The sequence below is a fragment of the Ascochyta rabiei genome, chromosome 1 (genome assembly GCF_004011695.2).
Source record: "Ascochyta rabiei chromosome 1, complete sequence".
Classification (NCBI taxonomy): domain Eukaryota; kingdom Fungi; phylum Ascomycota; class Dothideomycetes; order Pleosporales; family Didymellaceae; genus Ascochyta; species Ascochyta rabiei.
In genome coordinates this window covers 861,746-887,349 of record NC_082405.1, presented here as the reverse complement: position 1 = coordinate 887,349, position 25,604 = coordinate 861,746, and the positions used below count along the sequence as shown (strand labels likewise).

General features: G+C 53.7%; 9 protein-coding genes across 9 annotated transcripts, besides 15 other annotated features; 6 read left to right on the top strand and 3 right to left on the bottom strand.

Moving 5' to 3' along the window:
* Nucleotides 1-65: 65 nt before the first annotated feature.
* EKO05_0000245 (uncharacterized protein) lies at nucleotides 66-2,770 on the top strand (the record flags this gene model as incomplete). The annotated part of the gene is made up of 4 exons (XM_038936704.1): nucleotides 66-110; nucleotides 215-595; nucleotides 651-2,548; nucleotides 2,596-2,770. The coding sequence occupies 4 exons, from the start codon at nucleotides 66-68 to the stop codon at nucleotides 2,768-2,770; spliced, it is 2,499 nt and encodes an 832-aa protein (XP_038802785.1).
* A 1,797-nt stretch (nucleotides 2,771-4,567) lies between these two features.
* Nucleotides 4,568-4,594: a tandem repeat.
* Nucleotides 4,595-5,504: 910 nt separating this feature from the next.
* Nucleotides 5,505-6,920, top strand: EKO05_0000244 (uncharacterized protein; the record flags this gene model as incomplete). Its single annotated transcript, XM_038944643.1, has 1 exon — nucleotides 5,505-6,920. The coding sequence occupies one exon, from the start codon at nucleotides 5,505-5,507 to the stop codon at nucleotides 6,918-6,920; it is 1,416 nt and encodes a 471-aa protein (XP_038802784.1).
* Nucleotides 5,685-5,717: a tandem repeat.
* Nucleotides 5,808-5,852: a tandem repeat.
* Nucleotides 6,130-6,173: a tandem repeat.
* A 974-nt stretch (nucleotides 6,921-7,894) lies between the features above and the next one.
* Nucleotides 7,895-7,917: a tandem repeat.
* Nucleotides 7,918-8,107: 190 nt separating this feature from the next.
* Nucleotides 8,108-8,139: a tandem repeat.
* Nucleotides 8,140-8,145: 6 nt separating this feature from the next.
* Nucleotides 8,146-8,584: a mobile genetic element.
* Nucleotides 8,582-8,601: a tandem repeat.
* Nucleotides 8,585-8,601: a tandem repeat.
* Nucleotides 8,602-8,651: 50 nt separating this feature from the next.
* Nucleotides 8,652-8,701: a tandem repeat.
* A 1,614-nt stretch (nucleotides 8,702-10,315) lies between these two features.
* Nucleotides 10,316-11,491, bottom strand: EKO05_0000243 (uncharacterized protein; the record flags this gene model as incomplete). The annotated part of the gene is made up of 3 exons (XM_059635399.1): nucleotides 10,316-10,363; nucleotides 10,421-10,652; nucleotides 10,743-11,491. The coding sequence occupies 3 exons, from the start codon at nucleotides 11,489-11,491 to the stop codon at nucleotides 10,316-10,318; spliced, it is 1,029 nt and encodes a 342-aa protein (XP_059491382.1).
* Nucleotides 11,492-11,836: 345 nt separating this feature from the next.
* EKO05_0000242 (GTPase-activating protein) lies at nucleotides 11,837-13,940 on the bottom strand (the record flags this gene model as incomplete). The annotated part of the gene is made up of 6 exons (XM_038936764.1): nucleotides 11,837-12,094; nucleotides 12,145-13,510; nucleotides 13,568-13,681; nucleotides 13,747-13,756; nucleotides 13,830-13,857; nucleotides 13,923-13,940. The coding sequence occupies 6 exons, from the start codon at nucleotides 13,938-13,940 to the stop codon at nucleotides 11,837-11,839; spliced, it is 1,794 nt and encodes a 597-aa protein (XP_038802781.1).
* A 452-nt stretch (nucleotides 13,941-14,392) lies between these two features.
* Nucleotides 14,393-14,757, top strand: EKO05_0000241 (uncharacterized protein; the record flags this gene model as incomplete). The annotated part of the gene is made up of 2 exons (XM_059635398.1): nucleotides 14,393-14,430; nucleotides 14,502-14,757. The coding sequence occupies 2 exons, from the start codon at nucleotides 14,393-14,395 to the stop codon at nucleotides 14,755-14,757; spliced, it is 294 nt and encodes a 97-aa protein (XP_059491381.1).
* Nucleotides 14,546-14,570: a tandem repeat.
* Nucleotides 14,758-16,197: 1,440 nt separating the features above from the next.
* Nucleotides 16,198-17,651, top strand: EKO05_0000240 (uncharacterized protein; the record flags this gene model as incomplete). Its single annotated transcript, XM_038936368.2, has 3 exons — nucleotides 16,198-16,234; nucleotides 16,317-16,480; nucleotides 16,530-17,651. 3 exons carry the CDS (start codon nucleotides 16,198-16,200, stop codon nucleotides 17,649-17,651), a joined length of 1,323 nt encoding a protein of 440 aa, XP_038802780.2.
* Nucleotides 17,180-17,255: a tandem repeat.
* Nucleotides 17,652-17,923: 272 nt separating the features above from the next.
* Nucleotides 17,924-17,950: a tandem repeat.
* A 783-nt stretch (nucleotides 17,951-18,733) lies between these two features.
* On the top strand, nucleotides 18,734-20,031 carry EKO05_0000239 (Glucan endo-1,6-beta-glucosidase; the record flags this gene model as incomplete). Its single annotated transcript, XM_038936568.1, has 2 exons — nucleotides 18,734-19,210; nucleotides 19,273-20,031. The coding sequence occupies 2 exons, from the start codon at nucleotides 18,734-18,736 to the stop codon at nucleotides 20,029-20,031; spliced, it is 1,236 nt and encodes a 411-aa protein (XP_038802779.1).
* Nucleotides 19,680-19,760: a tandem repeat.
* Nucleotides 20,032-20,387: 356 nt separating the features above from the next.
* On the bottom strand, nucleotides 20,388-21,853 carry EKO05_0000238 (Licheninase; the record flags this gene model as incomplete). The annotated part of the gene is made up of 2 exons (XM_038936833.2): nucleotides 20,388-20,753; nucleotides 20,816-21,853. The coding sequence occupies 2 exons, from the start codon at nucleotides 21,851-21,853 to the stop codon at nucleotides 20,388-20,390; spliced, it is 1,404 nt and encodes a 467-aa protein (XP_038802778.2).
* Nucleotides 21,854-23,033: 1,180 nt separating this feature from the next.
* Nucleotides 23,034-23,079: a tandem repeat.
* Nucleotides 23,080-23,470: 391 nt separating this feature from the next.
* Nucleotides 23,471-24,997, top strand: EKO05_0000237 (Glutamate-5-semialdehyde dehydrogenase; the record flags this gene model as incomplete). Its single annotated transcript, XM_038936502.1, has 2 exons — nucleotides 23,471-23,771; nucleotides 23,880-24,997. The coding sequence occupies 2 exons, from the start codon at nucleotides 23,471-23,473 to the stop codon at nucleotides 24,995-24,997; spliced, it is 1,419 nt and encodes a 472-aa protein (XP_038802777.1).
* Nucleotides 24,998-25,604: the final 607 nt, after the last annotated feature.

Here is a 25,604-nt window from a genome sequence, read left to right as displayed (position 1 = left end):
ACTTGGAGTGCTCGCACATCGCGCAGCTCTTGGGCATTCACTGTAGCGCTCGCATTTAAGACGACATGATTGCAGGACGCGGCAGGCAGCGCATAAGGCCCCCGCGCAGGGTACGTTACTGTTTCCTCACCTTCACCGCAGCTGTATATCCATCACCCACTCAGCTGCACCTTCCACCCACGGGACACTATCGCTAACGATGCGGCACAAATAGGGTCTGCACGGCGACGAGATTGATTTCGAAAATACCTGGGCAACTATCGAAGCTGCTTTCCGCGAAATTCACACCAAGAATGCTTCGAAGCTATCGTACGAGGAGCTGTATCGCCACGCCTACCGCATCGTCTTGAAAAAGAAGGGTGGAGACCTGTATCAGAATGTCCACAACTTTGAGCGCAAATGGCTGGGTAGCGAGGTCCGCGCCGGCATTCAGCAGCTGCTCTCGCCAAACCTCCTCGTGGGTGCGCAGAGTTTGGGTGGCACAACAGCGAACGAGCGCCGAGTTGCAGGCGAGAAATTCTTGAAAGGCTTGAAGCAGGCTTGGGGCGATCACCAGGTCTGCATGAGCATGCTGGCAGATGTGCTCATGTATATGGTAAGTTGTGTTGGAGAACTACTTTTTTTATATGGCGACACACTGACCGCCCTAGGACCGTGTCTACTGCGCAGATCATCGACGGCCCTCGATCTTCAACGCCGCTATGGTCCTTTTCCGCGATGAGATCCTGCGCTCGCCTGTTTCCGATCATGATGCGCGATGGCTTCTTGGTCTGCTGAATCATGTCATCCTCGACCAAATCCAGATGGAGCGTGACGGCGATGTTATTGACAAGCATCTTATCAAGTCGTGTGTATGGATGCTCGAGGGACTGCACGAAGATGAGACAGAGTCAGAAGAGCAACGCCTCTACAATGTTTCTTTCGAGCGAGAGTATCTGGATACTAGCAGGGAATTCTACAAACGCGAGTCGGAGCTTCTGCTGCGCGACTCTGATGCTGGTGCGTACTGCAGACACGCTCGGAGAAGGATATACGAGGAAGATGAGCGATGCAAGCAGACGCTACTGGAGAGCACTGGACCGAAGATTCAGAAGGTCGTCGAGGATGAGCTGATCAAGAACCGGATACACGAGCTGGTAGAGATGGAGAGTGGAGTGAGGTACATGATCGACAACGACAGGTTGGAAGAGTTGAACGTCGTGTACGATCTGAACAGGCGCGTCGATGAGAAAAAGCTTGAGCTCACACAAGCAATCCAGAAGCGAATCGTGGACATGGGCACAGACGTCAATAACGACGCCATCGCAGCATCACAGGCACCCGCGCCTGTTCCCGCACCCGCACAAGCTGCCGATCCTGCGGACAAGAACAAGAAAGTTGCACAGGAGAAAACCATCAACCAGCAGACAGTCGCTGCTATCAAATGGGTGGAGGATGTCCTCATGTTGAAGGATAAGTTCGATCGTATCTGGCGGGAGTCTTTCGAAGCGGACGGCCTTCTGCAGCAAGCAGTGACCAGGAGCTTTGCTGAGTTCATCAACTCACCAACCTTTCCACGATCCTCCGAGTACATTTCGCTTTTCATTGACGAAAACATGAAGAAAGGTATCAAAGGCAAGACGGAGATGGAAATTGACGCTGTACTCGAAAAGGCAATCATTCTCCTGCGATATGTCCAAGACAAGGACCTGTTCGAGCGGTACTATAAGAAGCATCTTTGCAGGCGCTTGTTGATGAACAAGTCGATCAGCAACGAAGTTGAGAAGCAGATGATTTCGAAGATGAAGATCGAACTCGGAAACAATTTCACATTGAAGCTGGAGGCTATGTTCAAAGACATGACTATCTCTGAGGAGCTTACTGCAGGATTCAAGAAGCATGTCGAAGGACTTGGCGAGAAGGATCCCAAGCGCATCGACCTTAACATCAACGTACTCACCAGTATGACATGGTCACTCGAAACGATTGGGGGTACAGCCGAAGATGGAGAAGGCCGACCGCGGTGCAACTTCCCGACAGCTGTGGAGAAGGTCAAGCGTGGGTTTGAGAAGTACTATAACGAGAAGCACTCTGGCCGACAGCTCACCTGGCTCGCCAACATGGGATCGGCGGACATCCGAGCTACGTTTAAGAAAGTACAGCAGAAGGACGGTTCATACAAGGAACGTCGTCACGAGCTCAACGTACCAACCTACGGCATGGTCATCCTCCTGCTCTTCAACGACTTGGCTGCGGATCAGCACCTGACCTTTGAGGAGATTCAAGCGCAGACGAACATTCCACCCAGCGACCTGGTCAGAAATCTGCAGTCTCTCGCTGTCGCACCGAAGACGCGCATCTTGGTCAAAGAGCCCATGTCCAAGGACGTGAAGCCGACCGATAAGTTCTTCTTCAATGACGGGTTCAATGGCAAATTCGTCAAAATCAAGGTTGGTGTAATCAGCAGCGGAAACAAGGTCGAGAGCGACCGAGAACGACGAGAGACGGAGAAGAAAAACGACGACTCACGACAGTTCTGCATCGAGGCAGCAGTCGTTCGAATCATGAAGTATGTATACTGAACGACGCTCGAAGAGTCGGCTAACCTGGTAATAGACAACGTAAGGAACTCTCGCATCAGCAGCTCATTCTTGAGACCCTTAGCCAGCTGGCCGGTCAGTTCAAGCCCGAAGTCAACATGGTAAAGAAGCGTATAGAGTCGCTTATCGAGCGCGAGTATCTTGAGCGCATCGACGGAGCGAAGGTAGATTCGTATCGATACCTTGCGTAGATGTGCGGATTTCGCATTTCGGGTCTGGCGTTTGAGGGGCATAACACTGTGTGCATTTGGGCGGGCGGATCACCCCTACATAGCATGGAGTCATGGAAGATATCTACGGCCTGGAACAGACGGGTTTCCTGAAGAGCACAACATGAAATTTCAAATATCGACATTGTCGAACCAAAAGCACAGCCGTATGATGAACCCCAGCTTCCCGGCGGCCCCCGCCGCTGTTTCGAGCCGGTGCAGGGGCCATGAAGCAGTCCTGTCAAACGTAAAGAACGGGTGTTGCATGTTGCGGGCGGGTGTTTCGAAACGAAGAACGATAGAAATCGGAACTATATCTAGGTATGCAAGCGGAAACGGACGACGCGGAGATGATTTCTACGACAAGACAAGGCGAGAAGTTGCCGCCGCACGGCGAGAAAGAGTTGAACGTGAACCAAGTGCAACAATCAAGCCTTTGGGCTCGACCGCAGACACATCAACAAGACACGTGAAGACGAGCGGAGCTACGGCTCAGACAGCTTCAAGCCGTCAGGAACTTGTTCTGGTACACCAGCGATCCGAATCTGGCGTTCCACGGACAAAACAGCATCTAAAATTGTTGATCAGTATCTTAACACTACCTGCCACAATGACTGTGGCGTTAGATTGCCTGGCCTTGGGGATTTCCCAGAAGGTCGTGGTTTATTCGACCGCGGACACCACTCTACCATCAATTCAGGTGAAGGATTTCCAGAGCCCAACATTGACTCAAGCGACCGGTCATGTCAGTCAGTGTTGAGAGATGAAAACTGGCTCAACGCTGCAACGGCACACGGCGTGCATAAATCGTGCACAGATGGTGCCTAAGCTAATGCAGGACCGGGCAACGCTTATCGATAGCTGCATTTTTCGTTCGCAGTGACAGTCTATTGGCTCACCACTTGCGCTTTGCAAAGACTCTAGCCAATCAAGCTTAGGACGGCGGAGGGTTGTGGTAAGAATTGTGGAAATCGCACGCGAAGACGGTGATGGAGTTGTGGGGAGACAGCTCTCGAGCGCAAACTTGAGAGGTGTGTGTGGAGAGGCATCAAGATCGCAACGGCGCATCTTGGGCCCTCATGCTGGTGGAACTCGATGACGTTGCTGCGGCCGGGAAGGAAGGTCCACGTACGCTGAGGAGCCGGACCGACATGGTCCTGATTGCACGTTCGGACGACTGCAAAGATGCACAGAAGACGATGAATAGAGTGCCCCTGCAGAAACAGATGATGCAGTTTCAGCGCTGCCCACAGCACCTCGCCTGCTCAAACAAGCGGCTCCGAACACGTGGGCACGTACAGCCGCAGAGTTGGGGGCGAAGGGTCACCCCTGACGCGCTGTGTTCAGTTGCTTGCAGCCTGCAGGCCATCGTTGCATTGTCACGACCATCAACGGTCGCACATAGAGACAAAGAACGTCCAAGCATTTGGCAACACGAGCTGAGCAACCTCAGTGCTCGACTGCGTGTGGCAGCCTCCAGCTGTGCGCGGTGGATTCTCGTATTTCTCAGGTCCCATGGCGTGTCGTAAGCCCTCGTGTCGCCATCCATGCCACGCTCTTGGGCGCCGGCGCGCCTTCCATTTTCAGTGCGTCCAACGCTGCAAGGGCAGGGGCAAACAGCAACAGCCACGTTGCGCAGCCTCGTCCTCGACTTGTTTGACCTGGCCTTGTTGCTTCACCAACGAACAGAGCATTCACCTTCAGCTGGAGAGTGCTGGCTGGGGCAGCCAAGTGCACGCACGTCACAGCAAACAATAAATCGCCGAGTCGATCAGACGCAAAGGAAATGAAATGAAATGAAGTGAAGACGCCGCTGGAGTTGCCAAGCGCAGCTGCCGTCGCTCACACCCCAATTGAGCGAGCGTCTGTGGACGCCGGTCCCGGAGGCAACGAAAGAGGGACGAGATGCCTGTCGCTGCCGTGGGACGACGCGCAGACGGCTCACACCGACCGAACCAGACCGCTGCTGGTCACAGCCACAACCTTCATGGTCGACGAGGAGCCCACGTGAAGACTGGCAATCAGCACAAGCACATCAAGCGGGAGCATGTGCAAGCACAAGTCACTCATTGTTTCTGGCTCCGTCTCCTGGCGGCTGTTCCTGACGGGTGGGCGGGTTCCTGGATGGTTCAAACGACGGCGCTCGACGGCGCCCACTGGGGGGCGCCACCACCACCGGCCTGCTGGACGAGCTAAGCTTTCACCACGCCGATCAGTGACCACCATGCAGCCTCCTTTTTGGTGATGAGCGGCCCTTGTCTTGCAACGCCGGCCCTGAGTGGCCGAACGGCTCATTTCCACCAACGCGGCCACCGCGACGCTTGTCCCTGGCCGCCAGCCGCCAGCCGCCAGCTCGCTGCAGGCCATCCTTGGTGCGACCAGGACTGGAAAAGTCTGTTTGCAAAACGCTCACTGCCGCTGCCTTTCAGTCTTCCAGGCCTTGCCCTAGCCATGGGGGGTCCGCTCTCCCCGTTTTCGTATATGAACAAAGGCCACCCCATACCCCCATCTCGCCCACAACGTCTCTCAATCCCACCAGAGCTGTCGCAGTCTTTCCCTACGAGCAACCGCTCACTACGTTCCTTCGAACACCACATTCACTTTTGCAAATTCGCCTCAGCCCTGGTTGGCCCGTTCCCTGCGCTCATCAAGAGATTGCCTGTCCCGTCCATATAGCGACGCACAAGATACCCTGTTCATCAACATCAATCCCAACATGTCGTCCATGACCAAGATCAGCCTTTTGGCCCTCATCGGCGCCGCTGCCGCCCACCCTTCCTACGGTGGTCACTACAAGTTCCACTCCCACTCCAAGCCCTACCCCACTGGCGGTTGGTCCGGCAACTACAACAGCACTCAGGTCCCCGCCGGCACTGCTTCTTACAGCCAGGACAAGACTTCCACCATCGACGTGACCTCCACCTCCACCAAGACCATCTACTCTACTGTCTACCCAACTCCTACGTCTGCAGTTGTTGAGAACGTCTCCTCCAAGGCTACTGGCCAGTGCGGTCCTGCTACCGTCACCATCACTTCCACTGAGAAGGCCACCGTCACCGTCACCCCCGGAGCTTCATCCGCATACTCTGCCAGTCTTGTCTCCTCCGTCGTTGCCCTTCCCTCCAAGGCTGGCGAGTACGATGCTTCAAGCTACATTGTCGTCTCCTCGACTCCCGCTGCTGAGAAGCCCACCACCTCTTCCAAGCCTGCCGATGTCACCTCCTCTAAGCCTGTCGTAACTTCCAGCTCCAAGGCTCAGTACGAGGCATACACTCCCTCTGCCTCTCTCCCTGCTGTCACCTCGGTGGCCCAGACGGACTACAGCACCGCAGTCCCTACTTCTTCCGTCGCTGCTTCCTCTGCCGCCGCTTCCTCTTCCGCTGCCCCCAAGCCCTCCGGTACTCCTACCTACAGCGGAACCAAGCGTGGTCTTGCCTACAACGACGGTGAGCTCTGCGCATCCTTCGGCTCTAACTTCGGTTTCGCCTACAACTGGGCGCAGACCGAGAGCAAGGACGTCGGCGCTCCTTTCATCCCCATGATGCACAAGATCTCCGACTCCACGGCCGAAGCATGGCTCGCCAACGTCGACAAGGCTGTCAAGGCTGGCTCCAAGGCGGTCATGGGTTTCAACGAGCCCGACATTGTCGCGCAGGCCAACCTCACCCCCGAGGCCGCCTGCAGCGGCTGGAAGGAGTACATGAACCCCATCGCCTCCTCGCACCCCGATGTCACCATCCTTGGACCCTCGGTTTCAAACAGTGGTAACGATGGCCAGGGACTCTCGTGGCTCTCTACTTTCCACGAGGTCTGCCCCGACGCTATTGTGCACGCCACCAACATCCACTTCTACGACATCTACGAGAGCGCGACCATCGACCGCTTCAAGGCCCAGGTCGAGAAGGCCGCCGCCATGTACGGCAAGCCTGTCTGGATCACCGAGTTTGGTCTCAACCCCGGCTCGGCTTCCGAGGAGCAGGCTGCTTCCTTCCTCAAGGAGGCCATGGACTTTTGCGATTCCTCGCCGCTCATTCAAGGTTATGCTTGGTTTATGGTTGGAACTGGTGAGAACCAGCTTAACTCTGCTAGCGGCCTCAGTGCCGTCGGTCAGGTCTACGCTGGCTCCTCGTAAGGGAGTCACGTGTAGGATGAGCTGAGGAAGGGCGTTTCAAGGTTTCCTGTACATGGATGATATACCCACGCGCTACTGGGTCGTGTTTATTTTTTAATTTCTTATGTTTAAGCAGTATTTGAAGGGGGGCTTGGTGTAGCGAATCTGAATCAGAGGAATGAAAGCATCAAAACAAACACTACGGATCTTTCTGAACGTGCACACTCCCTGTCATCTGATTACTGAGGCTGGGCGAAGCTGAATCACAATCGTACTACAAATCAGCCCGTGTTCATTACACTAACCCTTAGCCTACCTACTCATCAAACGTACCCTATTCAATCTTCCGGGCGTATACACTACGCTGGCCCTATGAGCTGCCAAGGTGACTAGGACGTATCAATATCTGTCTCCGGAAGTTTACCCCTGGCCACTACCCAACTCGACGACGTGACTTGTTGCTTTCATGGCGCATGTCCGTACATGGAAGGGAAACAAACCAGCTGAAAGTGCATGGCTGAAGTGAGCGCTCTATACTCTCACCCGTACATTCCACCCTCAGCCTTGCGGAGAGGACCACAACTCTCTCTCCCCTCCATACCCGCAGTCCGCTGTTCTCCCGTCTTTTGCCTTCCTGACTCCTCCAGCGCCGCGCTTAGCTGTCCAAGCATCGAGCAAGCAGTGCCGGCGTTGTTGCAATAGCAAGGCACTGCTGTTTGCCTGCACCTGTGAGTAGCACTCCATAAAAGGTCGGTCGGTGCAGGCTCTGTCTTGTGCACTGGTGCACTATCCGCCGCTTTTTCTATTCCCAAAAAAAAAGTAAATGAAGAACCACACGTGTCCTGCTCCCTGCTTGCTTTCCTTTCGCCCCGTCTGAAACCATTGGGGGCAAAGACAAGAAAAAGCCAATCCCAGATGTATAACGGGGAGCACGAGAGCTCAACCTGTGGATACGCACCCCGAAGAACCCACATCTCTGCATTTACCCCGACGTTAAAAAAAAAAAAAAAAAAAAAAACTCCAAACAAGTTCATCGCGCCATTCCTTCCGACAAAATCGTCGCGGCAGTGCATCACCCTGTTCCAAAACGGTGATGCACTTCTGTGATGCTGAAGACCCTGCTTCTTGGATTGCATGACCGAGGCACATGGACGGTATCTATCTCGTCAAAGCAGGTTGGTTTTCCTTCTTTCTCCCTTGGCAATTCCAAAAAAAAAAAAAAAAAAAATTAAAAAAAAAATATATATAACGTACCCCACGGGCAAGTCAGACACACAGGCGAGTCAGACACTCAAATTCACACCAAAAATCACAATTCTTACACCTTAATATCTCTATAACTACACAATAATATTGTTTAAAAATTAAGATACTACGCTGTATGTATATAAAGATAAAGACTATAGAAGCGCTAAGCTTTCCTCCTATTAATGTAGAAGTTATTAAGTAAGATATAAAATACAGGGATTATTTTAGCGTACTTTTAAATACCTCTATGTGTATCTATAATAGAGCTAGGTGCTTCTAGACTCTTTATTTGTATATAGATGCAGCATAGATTTTAAATTTCTAGACAATTCTATTGTGTGGTTGTAGAGATATTAAGGTGTAAGAATTGTGATTTTTGGTGTGAATTTAATTGTCTGACTTGCCTGTGTGTCTGACTTGCCTGTAGAGTACGTTATATATATATATATATATAAAAGAAATAAAACAGTAGTTAGTACCACGTCATCAATCTTCCTCAAGGTCAAAAAAAAAACCAAAAAAAAGAAAAAAAAAAAGAAAAAAAAAGAAAAAAAGCACTCCATCCCACCGTCGTGCACGATTCGCAATAGATTTCCATCCAGGGCCTCGAAAGGCGTGGAAGGGTAGATGTCGAGTTAGACGAGAGCAATCCGATCCTCGGATTCTTGGCTGCGTAGCGATCGAAGCGCGTAACCGGAGGAGTTGGAAATACGTTGCGCGACCAGATCTTGTTTTTCCCTTGATAGCGTCGGGGTTGGGTGGCTTTGTTTATACTCGATGTGGAGAGATGCTGTGGAATAGTGGACGTTGAGAATGAAATTAGGAGGGGGGGGGGGGGGGATTGTAATGGAAGCGCATGACAGATATATTGGAGTGCTTGCGCTGGAGTGTCAGGTCGGTCTTTTTGTTTTGGTTCATCACTGGCTCTTCTGAAAGTGATAAGTGCGTTTCTGACCAGTGATTCGGTATTAATAGCACTGCCTACACTGTTAATGTCTCTCTCGATCTCCATCCGTGCACCAGGCTACTTAGAGCCCTATCTCAACCCACTGCCTTATCTGAGCACGTGCTGCGTCTTTCATGCGGTAGGACTCAGCATCAAAAGCCGTGGCTAGGCCTACAAGTCCCTTGGATCGGCTCATGTTCTTGTCCAGGTTCAGTGGGCGGAAGCGAAAGTTTGTAGCCGTAAGGGACATGGTGTGGTTGGCTCGCCAAACCCTGACTGCTTTCAACCAAGATGGGTCATCTCGTTCGTCCTTGTCTAACAATTGAGTTATGCTGAAGCTGCCAGTCGGGTTGAGTAGTGGAGCTATACCGTTTCCACGGAGGACTGTAGAATACAGCATACCCAAGAAAAGACAAGCCTTGTAGAGTGCTGCCGTTGCATCTAGCCTCCAACATGGCGGCTCGTATATCACGCAAAGGTCGGGGTACTGAATGCGTATCTTGTCGAGAAGCAACAGAGTGCCTGAAGTGTCGTTGAGGAATCTTTTATTGCGACTTCTTTGGTGTGTATCTTGGATGATGATGACAAAGCCAAGCACGCCTCTGAGGCGATAGGGACGATGGAACTTCGACTGCCCGAGCTCCACAAGGCTGTTCAGATCCAGGGAGACGGTCGAAGATAAGCAGTGGACTGTGCTTGAGCTCCAATGCTGCTGTCTCCAGATGGAGTTGTCTGTTCGCGTACTTCAGCTGATTGAACTCAACGACCTTACTTTGGCTGTCGCAGAAAAACGCCTTCTGCTTCCGAGTTGCCTCGTCTTCGCGGTATACGAGTCCAGTTGCTGGAGTGAGAGCGTACTGGTAAATTCGATTGCGAATCTCTGGCGGCAGAGACAAGAAGGTGGGGACGGTTGTCATGTTGAAATTCGCTGAAGCTGTCTGTCGGTGACGTGGGCGAGGAATTGGGAAGAGTTTGTCGGTGACGTGGGCGAGGAATTGGGAAGAGTTTGTCCTCAAAGCAGAGGTAGAAAGTTGTCGATGGTAGGCAAATATAAATATGTGGCAGTGGCGCTAACAGATGAGTGAAGTGAGATGACAGCCACGCAAGCTTCGAAACCTCACTGCAAACAATCCGAATATGAACCATGTATTGGAGCCTGCAGCCACTATATACATAACTGGCGTCCGTGGCAACTACCATTTCTGTAACAACCACCTAACATCTAGAAGATAGCGACCGCATTTGGCGGACTCGCAACACCACTTGGTACCTATTCGCTTGTTAGCCATCGTCATCAAGTCACAACCATGCACGCATGTAGACTTACCTTCAAAGGCACACTGCTAACGAAGCACGTCCACCTCCCCAGCTCCTCTGCTTTCTCGCACAATCTCTCCAAGTCCCACATCTCGCCGATCATAACACCCCACCCACCCAGCAACCACTGATGCAGCAGGCCGCCGCCCTGCATGTCGTCTTCCCAGGCTTCACCCTTCCATATGCCACCGGGCTTGTTGTGGTCACCAACTAGTGGTGCCATCTCAAAGGAGGGCGCGTCGCTGGAATCGTCAGTCTCATCTTGATCGAGGCTCTTCCTTTGGCGAGAAATGACTTCTTCTTGAGTGTTACGAGAAAAACAAAAAACGTACCCAGCCACCGCCACAAACCCGCTCTCCCAAATCCACCTCAATGTCTCTTTTGTGCTCTCGACACCGGCAAACGTCGGCGGCTTACTCGCCAGTTCCTTCCTCTCCTGCTCACTCAACTTGTCATACTGCTCCGTAAACCCTGTTCTCACAAGCAATAGATCTCCGTTCCTGGCTTGGACACCCGTCTGTGCGAGCATATCCTTCAGCTCTTTCGCTTGGATGGCGTGGGATGAGAGCGCATCGATAGCGGCCTTGCCTTGCTTTTGAAGATAGCGGGGGTAGTCGAGGATTACAGCGCGTGCGGTAATGCCGCCAGAGTGTGCAATCTTGTTAATGCCAATAATCTCTGTGTTCTCAATGTCTTGCTGGGTCCGGCCGCCGTAGTATCGCGCGGCTTGCTGGTAGCCGTAGTGTCGGAAGCCGTCCCATTGCGAGGAGCTTTGCGTGTTGATGTCGAGGTGATCGTCGTTGACAAAGCGTTTTGCGCCGTCCGGGTGCGTGCGATTTTCCATGCGCCAGCCGAATGAGGGGCGTCCAAAGGAAGGGTGGGAGGGGAGGTTGAGATTCCAGTCTAGTGACACGCGCTCTCCGGTTCGTATCTCCTGTGCAGCTGCTTTCACGGTGGCAGGTGTTATCATGTTCAGGGCGCCTAGTTCGTCGTCGAACCCGTACAAGCCCCAAGCATTGCCAGGAGGGCCTTCCTTGTCGAGTGGTAGCTCTTCGAAGGGCGGCCGTGTTGGTTGTTCCATGTTGTGGACTGCTCGGAAATTCTAGCAATACGTTCTGTCGGAAAAGCTGTAACGAAATGGGTAGAGTAATGTGCTTTTATACACGACTGGAGCTGTAGATCTTGATGCTAGCCGCTGACATGTACAAGCCTTGGTGGGGTACGGGCGGGGCTCCGCTCAAAGATGATTTCCGGACATAACATGCATTATCCGGCAGGAGCTTTGCCATCGGTAGATGACGTACTGAATGAGAGATGTGCAGCATATCAGGAATGGTGTAGCGATGCGTTGGTGGCAATCATTATGTGGTACATTAGCGGATTATGTACAAGTTCATCTCGGCGTTTGCAGCATCACCGAGGTTTTCTAGAAATCAGGGCCCATGCCAACTCCTCTCGAGCTGGTGTTCTTGAGGTGCGCTCCACTTCCTTTGAACAGACTCTGCCAGATGAACGCTTCGCTCAGGAGTAGCTCGATGTCTTTTTCGGTCCATTGCTTTGTTGGCAAGGACTGCAAGAACATCATGACTTCTTGAAAATCCATCTTCCGCAGCTGATCCGACCATTTCACGAGGAAAGCTGCGCATACGTAAAGATGAAAGGACGAGAAACCGTCTTCTTCAGCCTGCGATGGATTAGCGAAACGATGGAGATGGAGTTTGTCAGGGCACTCACGAGGTACGTGTCCCACATCCGTATCGTGTTCTTGACCGAGATTTCGCGCATGAGCAAGCAGTTCATCCAACGGAAGCTGAACTGTATGAATTCAACACCCTCATTTTGCAGGTGCTTGGCCAAGCCATCGTCGATGCGTGTGGTAAGATCTCTCAAGCTAGCCACCTGCCGTTGAATTCCTGGTTGATGCGCAATGTAGTTGTCTTGGATGCCGTCGAGGAGCTTCGTCAGACACCAGAACGAGTCAGCTTCGACGGCATCGAGAACCTGCTTGGGCAGCTGTCCAGGATCCATGCCGAATTCGATATCCGGATCGGAGATGTAGGCGCCAAGGAAGACCTGCCAGAATGGGGTGACGAGGTCGTTGATGCCTTGTACGTAGCCTGAAGCAGGGTGTCGTATCGCCCAGACGTACAGTATCCTCTCTAGGGAGCGTTGTGTAGCCTCGTAGCTGTACAGCTCGAGATGCGGGTTGGTGCGTGGTACATCGATGCTGATTTGGTGCCAGATGGCTTCGTCCAGGCCTCTGCCTCGCCCACGAATGGTCGATGGAAACGAGGAAGCGCGTGTTATCCCAGCTGCCACCGCGCCAGTGCTGCCAGCCGTGCCCTTTTCAAAAGCCTGACGAACACCGTCGAGGTACTCCTTGCGTTTGCGCTCCAGTGTGGCCACTCTTCGTTCGCTGCTGGTAGGAAGATAACCCAGCAAAACCTGCCATGTCATTGCGCGTACCTCGGACGGCACTCCCGACCATGCCGAGTCGCGCAGATCTGACAGAGATATGGTGCTCGCTTGCAAAATCCTCTTGAACTTGTTTATCCGGGTGGTTCGCGCGGAGTACTCCTCGATCTGTTTTGCGGTAGCGTTGGGTGGTAGGGATGGATGCTCGATCAGGTGCATGGAGTTTGCCGGATCGCGCAGGATCTCCTGGTATTGCGGTCGCAGTATCTTGCCTTCCCTCTTCTTGGCAGTGGGATAGCTGGGAATGCCTCGCTCCTCGGCAATGTCGCCGCTGTCTATGCTGCGCCATGCGGTTGAGCCAGCAGAGCCCAGGCCGTTCCTAGTGTGCGCGTAGGTCCCCGCCACCTCCCTTCCCTTTGAGGGTTCTTTGCGCCGGCCCTTCCTGCGCGCATTCGCGATGCTAGGAAGGCCGAACTCGTCCTCATCGTCTTCGAACATGATGTCGCCATCGTCCTGGTCGTCGGCGCCCCAGTCGTTGTTGGACTGGCGAAGGAAGCTGCCGTAGGTGTCGCGGGCGGCACGGGGCGAAACGTTGCTGCTCGTCCGGCGTGGCGCGGTGCTGGAGTCGCGACTGTGGCCAGCAGACGGCGGAGTGCGAGGGCGCGAAGTGGAGCCCGAGACAGACCTGCTCAAGTCAGCGGACGCGCATTCTCGCCCTCTCGCGGGGCATCGAGAGGCGTACAGGGAGCCGAAGCTGAGTATGTCGGCGTGCGAGTAGGAGGCGCCGATGACCTTCTTGCTCTGCGTCGAAGCGTTGGAGGTGTTGGAGGTGGTGCGCCAGAAGGGAGAATGGGAACTGCGCGCATCGTGTCAGCGGGTTCGCGCACCCGCGCACCTGGGCCTGGGGCCGGGCAAACGTACGCAGAGCGGTCTGTTGGCAGCGACACGACACGTTAGCTGGCCTGGATGCTGTGACGCCTGCGGCCATGGGGGAGTGCACGAACCGAGCTGGACCATCTCGGGGACCATCTCCTGGACCGACGGCGTGTTAGCAGCTGCTTGGGCGGGCGGCCACGCGCAGTCGTCCTGCCGCTTACCTGCTGTTGCTTCTTCATCCTGGCTGCAGTGTTGGCATCTGTCGATCTGTCCAAGTCGAACGTGGGACGTCACCTTGGCCTCACCCCGCCTGACGCTGCTCTGTCCTGGAGTGGAGGCAAGCTAGGGCCCCGGCTGCCCGGCTGCGGCTCTCCTGCCCTCACTAAAATCCGCGCTTGCCCTGTTCGACACCTCACCCTGTCGTCAAGCTCTGCCCACTCCCAGCTTTGCGACCTCGCCGCCTTCCAGCCTTTCGACCTCGACCCCTTCCAGCTTTGCGACCTCGACGCCTTCCACCCTTGCGACCTCGACCCCTTCCACCCTTGCGACCTCGACCCCTTCCACCCTTGCGACCTCGACCCCTTCCACCCTTGCGACCTCGACCCCCGCACCCCCTGCCCGACTGCGGCTCGCCTGTGACGCGACTTTCTCTCGATTCTTTTGCAGCATCAGCCTTGGCCGCGCCATCAACATGGCGGATTACCAGGAAGAGGATCTCTTCGATGATCTGTACGTCCCTTTCTGCGCGAAACCCCGCCTCCTCCACGCGCACCCCGAGTCCTTGGCTAACACGGACTCAGCTACGACGACGAGCCTGCATCGAAGCCGACCCCGGCAGCAGCAGCACCACCACCACCACCACCACCACCGGCCGAGCCAGAGCCAAAGACGGAGCCTCAGAGTGCTCCGCCACAGGAAACGACGCAGGACGCTGCGCCTTCATGGCCAGAGTCTGCTGTCGGTGGCAATGACACAAACATGGACGCATCTGCCTACGACAACGCCCAGAACGACGACGACAACTACGGCCCCATCAACGTAAAGGAAGACGGGTAAGTCTTGCGTTTGACGTTTTGTATTCATCCCAGGCGCATCACAAGGTAGAGAGGGCATCTGCAAAAGCCTGCAAGCTCCCCGTCCACCGCTCTTCTCCAAGCCCAGCTTCCGCACTCACAGCTTGACTCCAACGATCCCGGACTACAAGAAAGCGGGTGGAGCCCGGCAGGGGTATCGCAAGCACTGCGCAAGCCGTTTGATCATTCACCTGACGCGTCTTGTATCCACACCAAGATTGCTTGAAGCTTGGCATCAGAGTGGAAGAGGACTGAGGCTCTGCACCTCAGACGTTCGCGGTTCGAGCGCCCTCTTGGAGGTTGGCAAAGACATCGCGACCAGAAGTTGTGGGAATGAGCTGGAAAGTGGATAGTCGACGGCTATGCTATACTCAGACCACCCATCAGTACGCCTTACGCGAGGACTATCGCAGCTTGCCGGAATCTTTTGGCAGCCCCTCTTGTCGATAAATACCTAGGTACTTGATAGCGCGTACCAACAACGCAAGCTGAGGGTAGTCCGTCGAGTTTTGCGATGTTCTGTTTCAGACGTCAGCACTCGACTCCGTAGCAGAACACAGACGCTTCATCCGAATACACTGTGCCTAGTACAGGACAGGCTGCCTCTTCTTGCTGCACGCGTGGTGGATACCCAGTAATTGGAATGCACTCCGCGTTGGTTTGATTGGGCATACGCAACGAGTTCGACATGTTGGACATGGTGCGGCGCGAACACCACGCTCGCTTAACGGCCCCTCGCACCTGCGGCGTCTTGCGATTGGCCTTTGGCGAAAACATACTGCAACTGCTGTATGCTGAAAGACAAGTTTCGTCCCGGCAGAGGAAGGCACAACGGACCAGCCCAGCAGTATGACGACTGCCTTTGACACCGCCCATTCTGGATCACTAGCGGCAACCCGTTCCCTTCTCCAACTCGATACATGCAGCCCGACCATCTACCGAAACAACAATGTCGAGAAGCAGTCCATTCGTTGTGTGCCAGCCTGCTTCTCACACAAGAAGCCCAAAGCCTCCCATCTACCGAAACAACAATGTCGAGAAGCAGTCCATTCGCTGTGTGCCAACCTGCCTCTCACACAAGAAGCCCAAAGCCTCCCATCTACCGAAACAACAATGTCGAGAAGCAGTCCATCGTTGTGTGCCAACCTGCTTCTTACACAAGAAGCCCAAAGCCTCCCATCTGTCACGTTCTCTCAAGTCTGCTCAGCTTTCGACCTCGAGGCTTGCTCAGCATCGCTGCAACCGAATCCACAGGGAAAACCAGCAACAACCCATGTCAACGGAATACTCAAATTTCAGAAGAAGAAAAAACACATCACGCGAGGAGCCTCACAGACCTACGATGCGCCTGGCTTCTTACGAACTGACTGCTCACTGATTGGGATCAACTTTGAGACAAATCTACTGACAATGTGGTAGCAAAATGTTCATCGGTGGCCTGAACTGGGAGACAACAGAGGGTACGTGGGGATGCACCCTGCTTTGACAACGTCCTGATTATATCGGCATGCGCCTGGGGTACTACACTAACAGTGTCGGCAGATTCCCTTAAAGGCTACTTCACACAATTCGGTGAGGTGAGCGAATGTACTGTTATGCGCGATTCGGCCACCGGCCGCTCTCGAGGCTTCGGCTTCCTCACTTTCAAAGATCCCAAATGTGTCAACACTGTCATGGTCAAGGAGCATTACCTCGACGGCAAGATTGTATGTTTGACCTCCACTGGCTAGGGACGACGAGTTGATGATGTGACAGATCGACCCCAAGAGGGCTATCCCTAGGGAGGAGCAGGAGCGAACCAGCAAGATCTTCGTTGGTGGTGTCAGCCAGGAGGCAACTGAGGAGGACTTTACAAACTTCTTTAAGCAGTTCGGCCGCGTTGTCGATGCCACGCTCATGATGGACAAAGAGACAGGTCGGCCGCGTGGTTTTGGTTTCGTTACCTTTGACGGCGATGCAGCAGTAGATGCAACACTGAAGCAACCCCTCCAGATCCTTGGCAAGCCGATCGAGGTCAAGCGTGCTCAGCCACGAGGCAACATGCGAGATGGCGAAGATGACAAGAAGTTTGGTCGCAACAACAAGTTCGGCAACCGCGATGGAGGTAACAACGGTAATAGTGGCTACGATAATCAGAACCAGCAACAACAAGGTGGCACCGCCGGCATGACACCCGCCATGATGGCTCAATACTGGCAACGAATGCAGCAGTACTTCCAGCAGATGCAACAGCAGCTTGCTGCTGGCGGTGGCGGTATGCCGAATGCCATGGGCATGGGAGGCATGAACCCGATGCAGATGCAGCAGATGCAAAACATGCAGCAGATGATGGGAGGAGGCATGAACCGCGGTAACGGCAGCCCGAACCCACAGAACATGGGTGGCGGTATGAACCCGATGCAAATGCAGCAGATGCAGCAGATGCAACAGATGCAGCAACAGCAAATGATGCAGCAAGGCGGCAGCTTCGGCGGCGGCAGCGAACAAGGTATGATGGGCGGTGGTCCTCGTCCAGCGTACACAGCTCAAGAACAACTAGCCTTCGAACAACAAAAATACGAGCAACAGCAAGCCCGGCGCCAACAGCAGTCAGGTGGGTATGGAGGTCAGGGAGGACCTACAAGTTGGGAAGGCATGTACGACGATGCCCCTCAGCCCTCCATCCCATCTGGCCCTGGTGGCGGCCGTGGTGGCTTCAAGCACCAAAACAACAACCGCCAACGTCAAGGCTCCTCACAGCCTCCGACTGGACCTAGCGCCGCTCCCATCAACGCGCCCACGGGCCCCAAGAACGCCGGCAAGCCTGGTGCGAACTATCGCGGCGGTGGAAGAACCAACAACTTCCGACACCAGCCCTACGGCGGCGGTCGCGGATAGTACCGCAGGTAACATCTCAAGAAGAACACGATCAGGCATACTTTTGTATCTCTTCACAAATCCAGGGTACGGCCTGGAGTATGGAGGAGGTCAGACGCTACTGTTGCTTTCTCGTGTGGCACCGTGCCATCAGGAGGCATTCGGTATGCGCCCACCTTCGTTACCTGCGCCAATATCGGCACGTACCATAAAGAGCACTGTTCTGACCATCTCGACTCTTCCCCCCTCCCGTGCTTGAGGGATTAATCCCTGTGGAGGCTTCGCATTCCAACCTATCTTTCTTTCTTCCTTTCTGTCTTCATCATCCGTTTTCGAGTCCCTTTTTCGAAGGCGTTTGCAAGGTTCAATCAAAGGGTCAATCAGATCGCCATAAACACATCATGTACTGGCTTTATGGAGGAGTGGTCTTGCATTCTTTCTGTAGGATACTGTCAACTGCAATGCGAAAAGGTGCTTAAATTATCGTCTTACGGTTCTGCGTGAATCGGTCACGTTGATGATTTACAGACACATGTTTCCAACGCCATACCACGGTACTTTGTCGTTTCCCTACCTCGATCTACTCGATCTAGAACCAACGAGGGATGGCGTAACGACACTGCAAACATAAGCCTGGTAGCGTCTGCGAACTCAAGTACGATTTGCTAACGCTTATACAATTGTTGCGACTTCGCTAGCTTCGTGCAGACTCGAAAGCAGCCTCGCTCCTTCTGGAATGTGTTCTTGTTCGCAAGGTTTCACCGCCATTGTTGCCAGCTGCACATGTATCACGGCGCCATGCAGCCTTCCATCGGAACAAGGGCAAAGCTGACAAGAGCGCAGGACATTTAGTCCCAAGGTCGACCTTAGTCCGCAAGTCAACAAAGTGAAAGGGTTGTGTGCTGCCTGAGGTGTCAGTGAAGGTAAGACGCTCGATGCGGACTTCGTCGCCTCACGATGAAGTCCGCACGCCACCACACGCCTGCAATTTCCACCTCATCCAACTCCACCTGACACACCGGACTGCTTTCTAATACTTATACACTTTCTTGGCGACTCTCATATGCGTTCGCATCAAGCATCTCCAGTCCCTATCGTCCACCATGTTCAAACTTACCCTCCTCACGCTGCTCCTCACGAGCACTCTCTCTTTCACATCCGCCACCTTCCCCTCCCACAAGATCCGCGGCGTAAACCTTGGCTCTCTCTTCATCGTCGAGCCATGGATGTCACGCCGTACGTGGAGAGACATGGGTTGCGGAGACGCAGCATCGGAGTGGGATTGTGTTGTAGCCCTCGGTCAAGACAAGGCGAACACTGTCTTTCAAAAACACTGGGATACGTTCATTACGGCTGATGACTTTGACAAGATGAAGGAGTACGGGTTGAACACAGTGCGGATTCCCGTAGGGCACTGGTTCGTGGAGGACACGATTGCTCCTGGAGAGAGCTGGCCGAGGGATGGGATGAAGTACCTCGACAACGTTGTTGGAATTGCTGCTTCGAAGAACATCAGCGTGATCCTGGATCTTCACGGTGCACCAGGTGTACAAGTGCCCAACAGCGCATTCACCGGCCACGTGCGTCCCTGCTCTTCTTTCAAAACAAGTCCAGCAGCCCAGCACTGACACATGGAATCCAGACTCTTCCTGGCGCAGGCTTCTACTCCCCCCCAAACTACGACCGCGCGCACACCTTCCTCCGCAACATGACAGAGCGCGCCCACACGCACGCCTCGTACGCCTCAACCTTCATGTTCCAAGTCCTCAACGAACCAGAGCACAACCACGACTCCCTAGTCACAGACTACTATCCAAAAGCCTACCAGACGATCCGCGACGCAGAGGCCGACCTCAAAACCCCCAGCCTCGACCGCCTGACCGTGCAAATGATGGACTCGTCCTGGGGCGCCGGCAACCCGCGTCGGAATCTGCCAAAGGGCGCAACGGACCTCGCGTTCGACATCCACCGCTATCTGACATACAGCTCTACGCCGGCCACGAAAGCTGACTACTTGAGAGCCTCGTGCACCGATGCGTTCGATTCAAGCGACAATGACAATGACAATGACAATGACAACGACAACAACGACAACGACAACGACAACGACAACGACAACGACAACGACAAGCCGCTTGTGATCGGGGAGTGGAGTCTCGCCATCAAGCAGGACTCCGAGTGGAGCAACGAGTTCTCGCCGACCAAGGAGGAGAATCACGATTGGTACAGGAAGTGGTGGGCGGCGCAGGTGCAGGCGTATGAGAAGCACAAGGGCTGGGTGATGTGGAGTTGGAAGACAGAGTTGGGTGGGGATTGGCGATGGAGTTATAGCGGTGCTGTCGAGGCGGGAATCATTCCCAAAAACCAATTCGGGAAAGTCAAAGCTATGGCCAAGTGCTGAGAGGTTGCCGAAGAGAAGTTGGAGGACTAGAGATTGCATCATCTCAAGCACAAACATAAGACGATAGAAGACGAGGTTTCACAACCGTGTATATTGCTTGTTTGCATTATCGACAGGCCCGTGGCTCGTTCTTCGTATTCGTACAATAATCGTCGTCATCATCAACCATTCTCCACTGAGGGAGCCACTTCTATCTAAAACTTGTACGATGCGCCCAGTCTGAACTGAGGGTATGGCGCAAATGCAACACAGACCTTGACTTTAAACTTCAAAAACCCAAACTCCCACGCTAATGTAACCAACAATATAAACAACTCCATGAACTTCACGGATATTCCCCAAATGGGAATATGGCTCTACCAATCATAGCCCATGAGTGACATTGTGACAGAAAAGATGCCTGCAAGAAAAGCACCGCGAATGGCCACAAGTGCTGTGCCATCGTTTGCCTTCGGGACAGGAAGGTCGGTTCCAGCAGCATTGTTCTCCAGCACCGCGTTGGCGCTCAACTTCGCAGATGAAGTAGGCTGCGGCTGCGGCTGCGAAGCGGCTTGAGTAGAAGGAAGCTGGGTAACAGGAGCTTGAGTAGTGCCAGGGTAGGAGGTATAGATGGTTGTGAAGCCGCGATCATCATAGCCGGTCCAGACTATAGGCTTAGAATCGCCAGAGGAGGCCGATTGCGAAGCTGCAGGCGATGCCGTAGAGGAAGCGAGAGGGGAGGGCTGTGGCCTGTTGTTAGCGTGGAATTCATCAATGTCGGAGGGTGCACACTAGGCTTACTGACAGGAGCTGAGCTGGGTGGGAGGACTTTGCCGCTATCAGAGACAGTCCACCCGCTCGGGAGCCCGGGGTAGTTGCCAAAAGTAGGCTCAGGAGTGGCCGAAGATGTACCAGGGATCCAAGGGTACACACTGGGTCGCTCGTAGTCTGACGAGGTCCTCGAAGGACTAAAGGGAAGAGGAGCACCTGTCGCTGTCGCGGTAATCTGAGGTGAATCGCTGTTAACTGGGCGGTCGCCGCCAGAGTAGATCACACCACCGTTGGACTTGATAGACTTCCAGGTTCCGCTGGTGTCACCGTACGAGTATGTGCTTCCAGTCGAGTAGTCGGCAACCTTGAGAGACTTGACCTGCATGGTGAAGGGTCCCTTGGAGTAGTCGGTGGGACCCCTAGCCCACTCGATGGTACCAGCAGCGTTGGCCGGATCACCACCAGCCCACGCACCGAACTTGATCTGCATGGGCGTCTGAGGGTACTGATTCTCGGCGTTGGCAGGCTCGAGCGTACGGACGGTGACACCATCGATCTGCCAGACAATCTGCTCTGGGGTCCATTCGATGGTGTATGTCTTGAAACCAGACTGGCTCCCGGCGTCTGCATGGAACGCACCGCGGTTGTACGACGTCGTTTGGCCCTTCCCGAAAAAGTTTGTCTGGACCTCGTCTGGGTCTGCGCCGAGCCACTCCCAGTCGATTTCGTCGAGCGTGTCGGACTGCATGACAAAGCTGCTAACTATGCCTGCGCCGGGTGCTGCCTTCAGCACAACATCGACCTTGCCGAACATGATGTACCACTTCGAGGTGAGCTGAGGCGCATCGCCCGACTTGGAGATGGTGAATGAGACGCCATCGTTGCCGTACGTGGGGTTTGATTGGGGTGTGAAGCTGTCAGACGCAGAGCTCAGGTCGATATTGACGGTGCGAGCTAATGCTGAGTCGGGCGGGCAGTCTGTTCGCACTGTGGGATTGCAGTTGGTGTATGTTTGTGCGATCGAAGGAGCAAATAGGCTTGCGGCAGAAGCGAGAGCCGCAAGAGCTCTCATGGTGGAGCGCATGTCGGTTGTGTGTTGCAATGGATTGGTAACGATCAATGCCAACAAAGGCCGCCGTGTGGAAAAAGTAGCACAGGTGTACCGAATATCTGATGTAGTGATGCTGAGATAGTGACTGTGTGCTGCTGAGTGTGTGAGTGAAGGTATAATGCGGTAGTGTTATGCGAGTCAGCGATTGAGAGGAGCAGAGTGCGTTGTGTAATGTTTGTGACCAGGCCTGTAGGCCCGCAGATATATGCGGATCAAATTACTGCCAGCCATCCTGCAAGCTGTGACCTACGTGTTATTCGATAACCAAGGCCCTAGAGTGTGGGCACGCTGCCTGCTGCATGGGCGTTGGTCAACATGTGACGAGGCTGGAGTCAGCTGGGGTGGTTGGTTGTCTTCCCAACCACCTCGGTCGCGACTACCCGTCGCCAGGGGTAGGTAGCAGCTGGCCAGCGAATACGAGTAAGGACAGAAATAGCGTATGACGCCATTGCGATTCGAGAACTCAGGCTTCGACTCTTTCGAAGCATTCGGCAGCGGGTTTGTTGTTGTTATTGCCTGTGGTGATCAGTGGGCCAGATGTGTACGAGGCTACCAGCCGCGAACGCCACAACACCATTTCTACGCTCCGCAAGTTCAACAACACCATCAAAGTCCTTCCAGAGCTCTACGCAGCGATGATTGGATACTACTGTACAGCCGACCTAGATACAGGCAATCCCTAGTGTCCTGTGATTTCTAGCAATTACATAGGCACCGCTCTGCCCACCGTACCAAACAATCAAACAGGTATCGACATGTTGTTATACCAGGTTGGAGATAGCCTTGAATGCGCTTATTAAGCCGATATTACGCGTTAGATTACCGTACTCCAGGTGGTCTTACGTATGAGGCCCTGCGGACTTGCTTACTAATAATATCTGCTTATGTACACCAAAGCACCAGCAAAACTCTTTTCTGGGCGAACTAATTGGAAACAACCAATCAGGTCAGCAAGACTGCACTTGCTCTACAGCGTAACACCCAGCCATTTCTGCTTCCTTAAGCTGGCGAGCAAGAAGGCAGTAGTCTGCCTGCACCCCACTATCTATTTGATTTTTTTTTAAAAAAGAATGTGTAGTACTTGAGAGGGTGCTGCTCAAAGTGATCTCTTCGTTCCGACTTTCACGTCCAAACGAGTGCTTGCTTACTTTTTCTGATGCCTATGCTTATGCTGATAGCATGCTTATTATGGAATCAGGCACAAATAGTGTAGACGGGTCGCGCAGTAGCTCGTGATCAAGCCCTATGTATTGAAACTTTTACAGCTCCGCACAGAGCAGATAGCAGGGACAGTCAGCAGTCAGGACTGTTTTGATTGGCTTGATTAAGTGTTAGTAGTTCTCGCATCTTTTGTCCGTGTCACTGGATGATCTTACCCACCAACACTACTTGTGCCTGATACCATATCATACACGGGTTTGACTGTATAGCACTATCAGCCGAAGAGGCCCCACATACTCCGCCGTCAAAAAGTTCCCCTTCCTTGATTAACAGCTCTGACTCAAGCGGGGCACCACAAATCATTATCAAGCGACGAGGCCCCAACTCTGCGAACGTCGTGAAATAACCTCAACCGGCATGTCTCTCACAAACGGAACACCGCTGGATATTGCTCAGTCGGCTAGGGAAGGCTCGAGAGCGCTTGCTGTCTTGAAGACTGAAGAGCGTAATGCCGCTCTAATTACGATTCACAAGGCGCTAGCAGATGGCAAGGAAGAAGTATTAGCAGCCAATGCTAAGGATCTCGAGGCTGCGAACAAGGCTGCAGCTGGTGGAACACTTAGTGCAAGTTTGGTCAAGAGATTGAATCTTGGAGGGCCTGGAAAGTATGAAGATATGCTCCAGGGCATTCTCGATGTGGTGGAACTGGAAGACCCAAGTACGTCGATACTGAGTTCGTCAATTCGTCGCGCAATTTCCCTATTCGGTTCATTCAGAGTTCCCTCGATCAATACCTGAATCTACAACAAACACTAACGTACCGCAGTCAACAAGACTACCGCAAAAACACTGTTGGACGACAATCTCACACTTTCACGGATCACTTGCCCTATCGGTGTGCTTTTGATCATCTTTGAGGCTCGCCCAGAGGTCATTGCCAACATCTCCGCACTAGCCATCAAGTCCGGAAACGCAGCCATTCTGAAAGGTGGACGAGAATCCAGCCACAGTTTCGCAGCCATTGCGTCGATCATTTCCAAAGCTCTGTCCTCGACAGCAGTTCCTTCAAGCTGCCTGCAACTTGTCCAGACCCACGACGTGATTGCCGACCTTCTCAAACTGGACACATACATCGACCTATGTATTCCTCGCGGCGGCAACAAACTTGTCCGCTACGTCAAGGACTCCACATCCATCCCGGTCCTGGGCCACGCAGATGGTATATGCTCTATATTCCTGACGAATGACTACCCAGCCGAGAAGGCCGTCAAAATCATCGTCGACGCAAAGTGCTCATACCCAGCTGGTTGCAACTCGACCGAACAACTGCTCGTCGAAGAATCCGCGCTCAACACCACGCTCCCAGTTGTCGCCGAAGCTCTTCTAAAGAAAGGCGTATCCCTCCGCTGCGACCCTTCTTCCCTCTCCGCTCTTCAGAGCAAACTCGACTCGCACTCGTCTGCTCTGCTACAAGCGGCTGGTCCAGAAGACTTCGACACCGAATTCCTCGATTTCATCATCGCCATCAAAGCCGTGCCTTCCATCGCCGAAGCAATCTCGCACATCAACGCTCACGGCTCGCACCATACCGATGTTATCCTCACCAACTCAGAGTCGACTGCCCGTTCGTTCCTTGCAGCTGTGGACTCGGCATCTGTCTACTGGAACACTTCGACTCGCATGGCTGATGGCCAGCGCTACGGCTTCGGCACTGAAGTGGGCATTTCTACTAACAAGATCCACTCGCGTGGACCCGTAGGATTGGAGGGACTGTGTATCTACAAGTGGGTGATTGTGGGTGATGCGCATGTCAGCAGTGACTATGGCGCGGGAGGGAAGAAGTGGAAGCACCAGAAGATGGCAGTGGGAGACGAGGAGAGCGTCGCGCAGAACGAAGAGGAGAAGGAGGTGTTGAGGAAGTTCAGGGCAAACAAAGGACAGTAGATTCTCGGAGGAAGGACATGGTGTAGCAGTTAATTAGACGCCAAGTAGTACCCACAATAATAGAGCCGTTTGAGGAAGCTGGTAAGAATGTTCGAGGACGTATAGCAATGTCCTCACACCCAAAGTCTAGATAGACGGAAGACGTGTGTCATGCAATTTCGAGTACCCCCACGCCCTCCAGACGTCTTCATCTCCTACCAGCCTACCAGTGTTGAGGATACAGTCACGTGCAAGCACCAGAGCATCACCTTGACTCGCAACTCGCAACATCATCATCTCAGCCTTTGAGTTTTCATCTACAACTCAAGGCCCAAGAACTCGGCGGCCTACCCTCAATCGGCCTAGTCTCTACACGCGCGTAGATCGCCATCTTGCTGTAATCTGTCCTCTTCCCACCCCAAGCCCTCGACTTACACAGGATCGGCGGCCGTTTGGCAGCCCTTACATCTCCGTGGTACCCGCAGTAACACGCGTCTGCCGTGTGTCGGTCGGCCCGTTGAGTCGATCTTGCCGGTGTTTCACAAATCTTGGAAACAAGGCTGTTTTGATCCAAGAGTCAAAGGGCTGGTGCGACGAGGACCAGCCCGTGGACCCGAGTTTCGCTTGC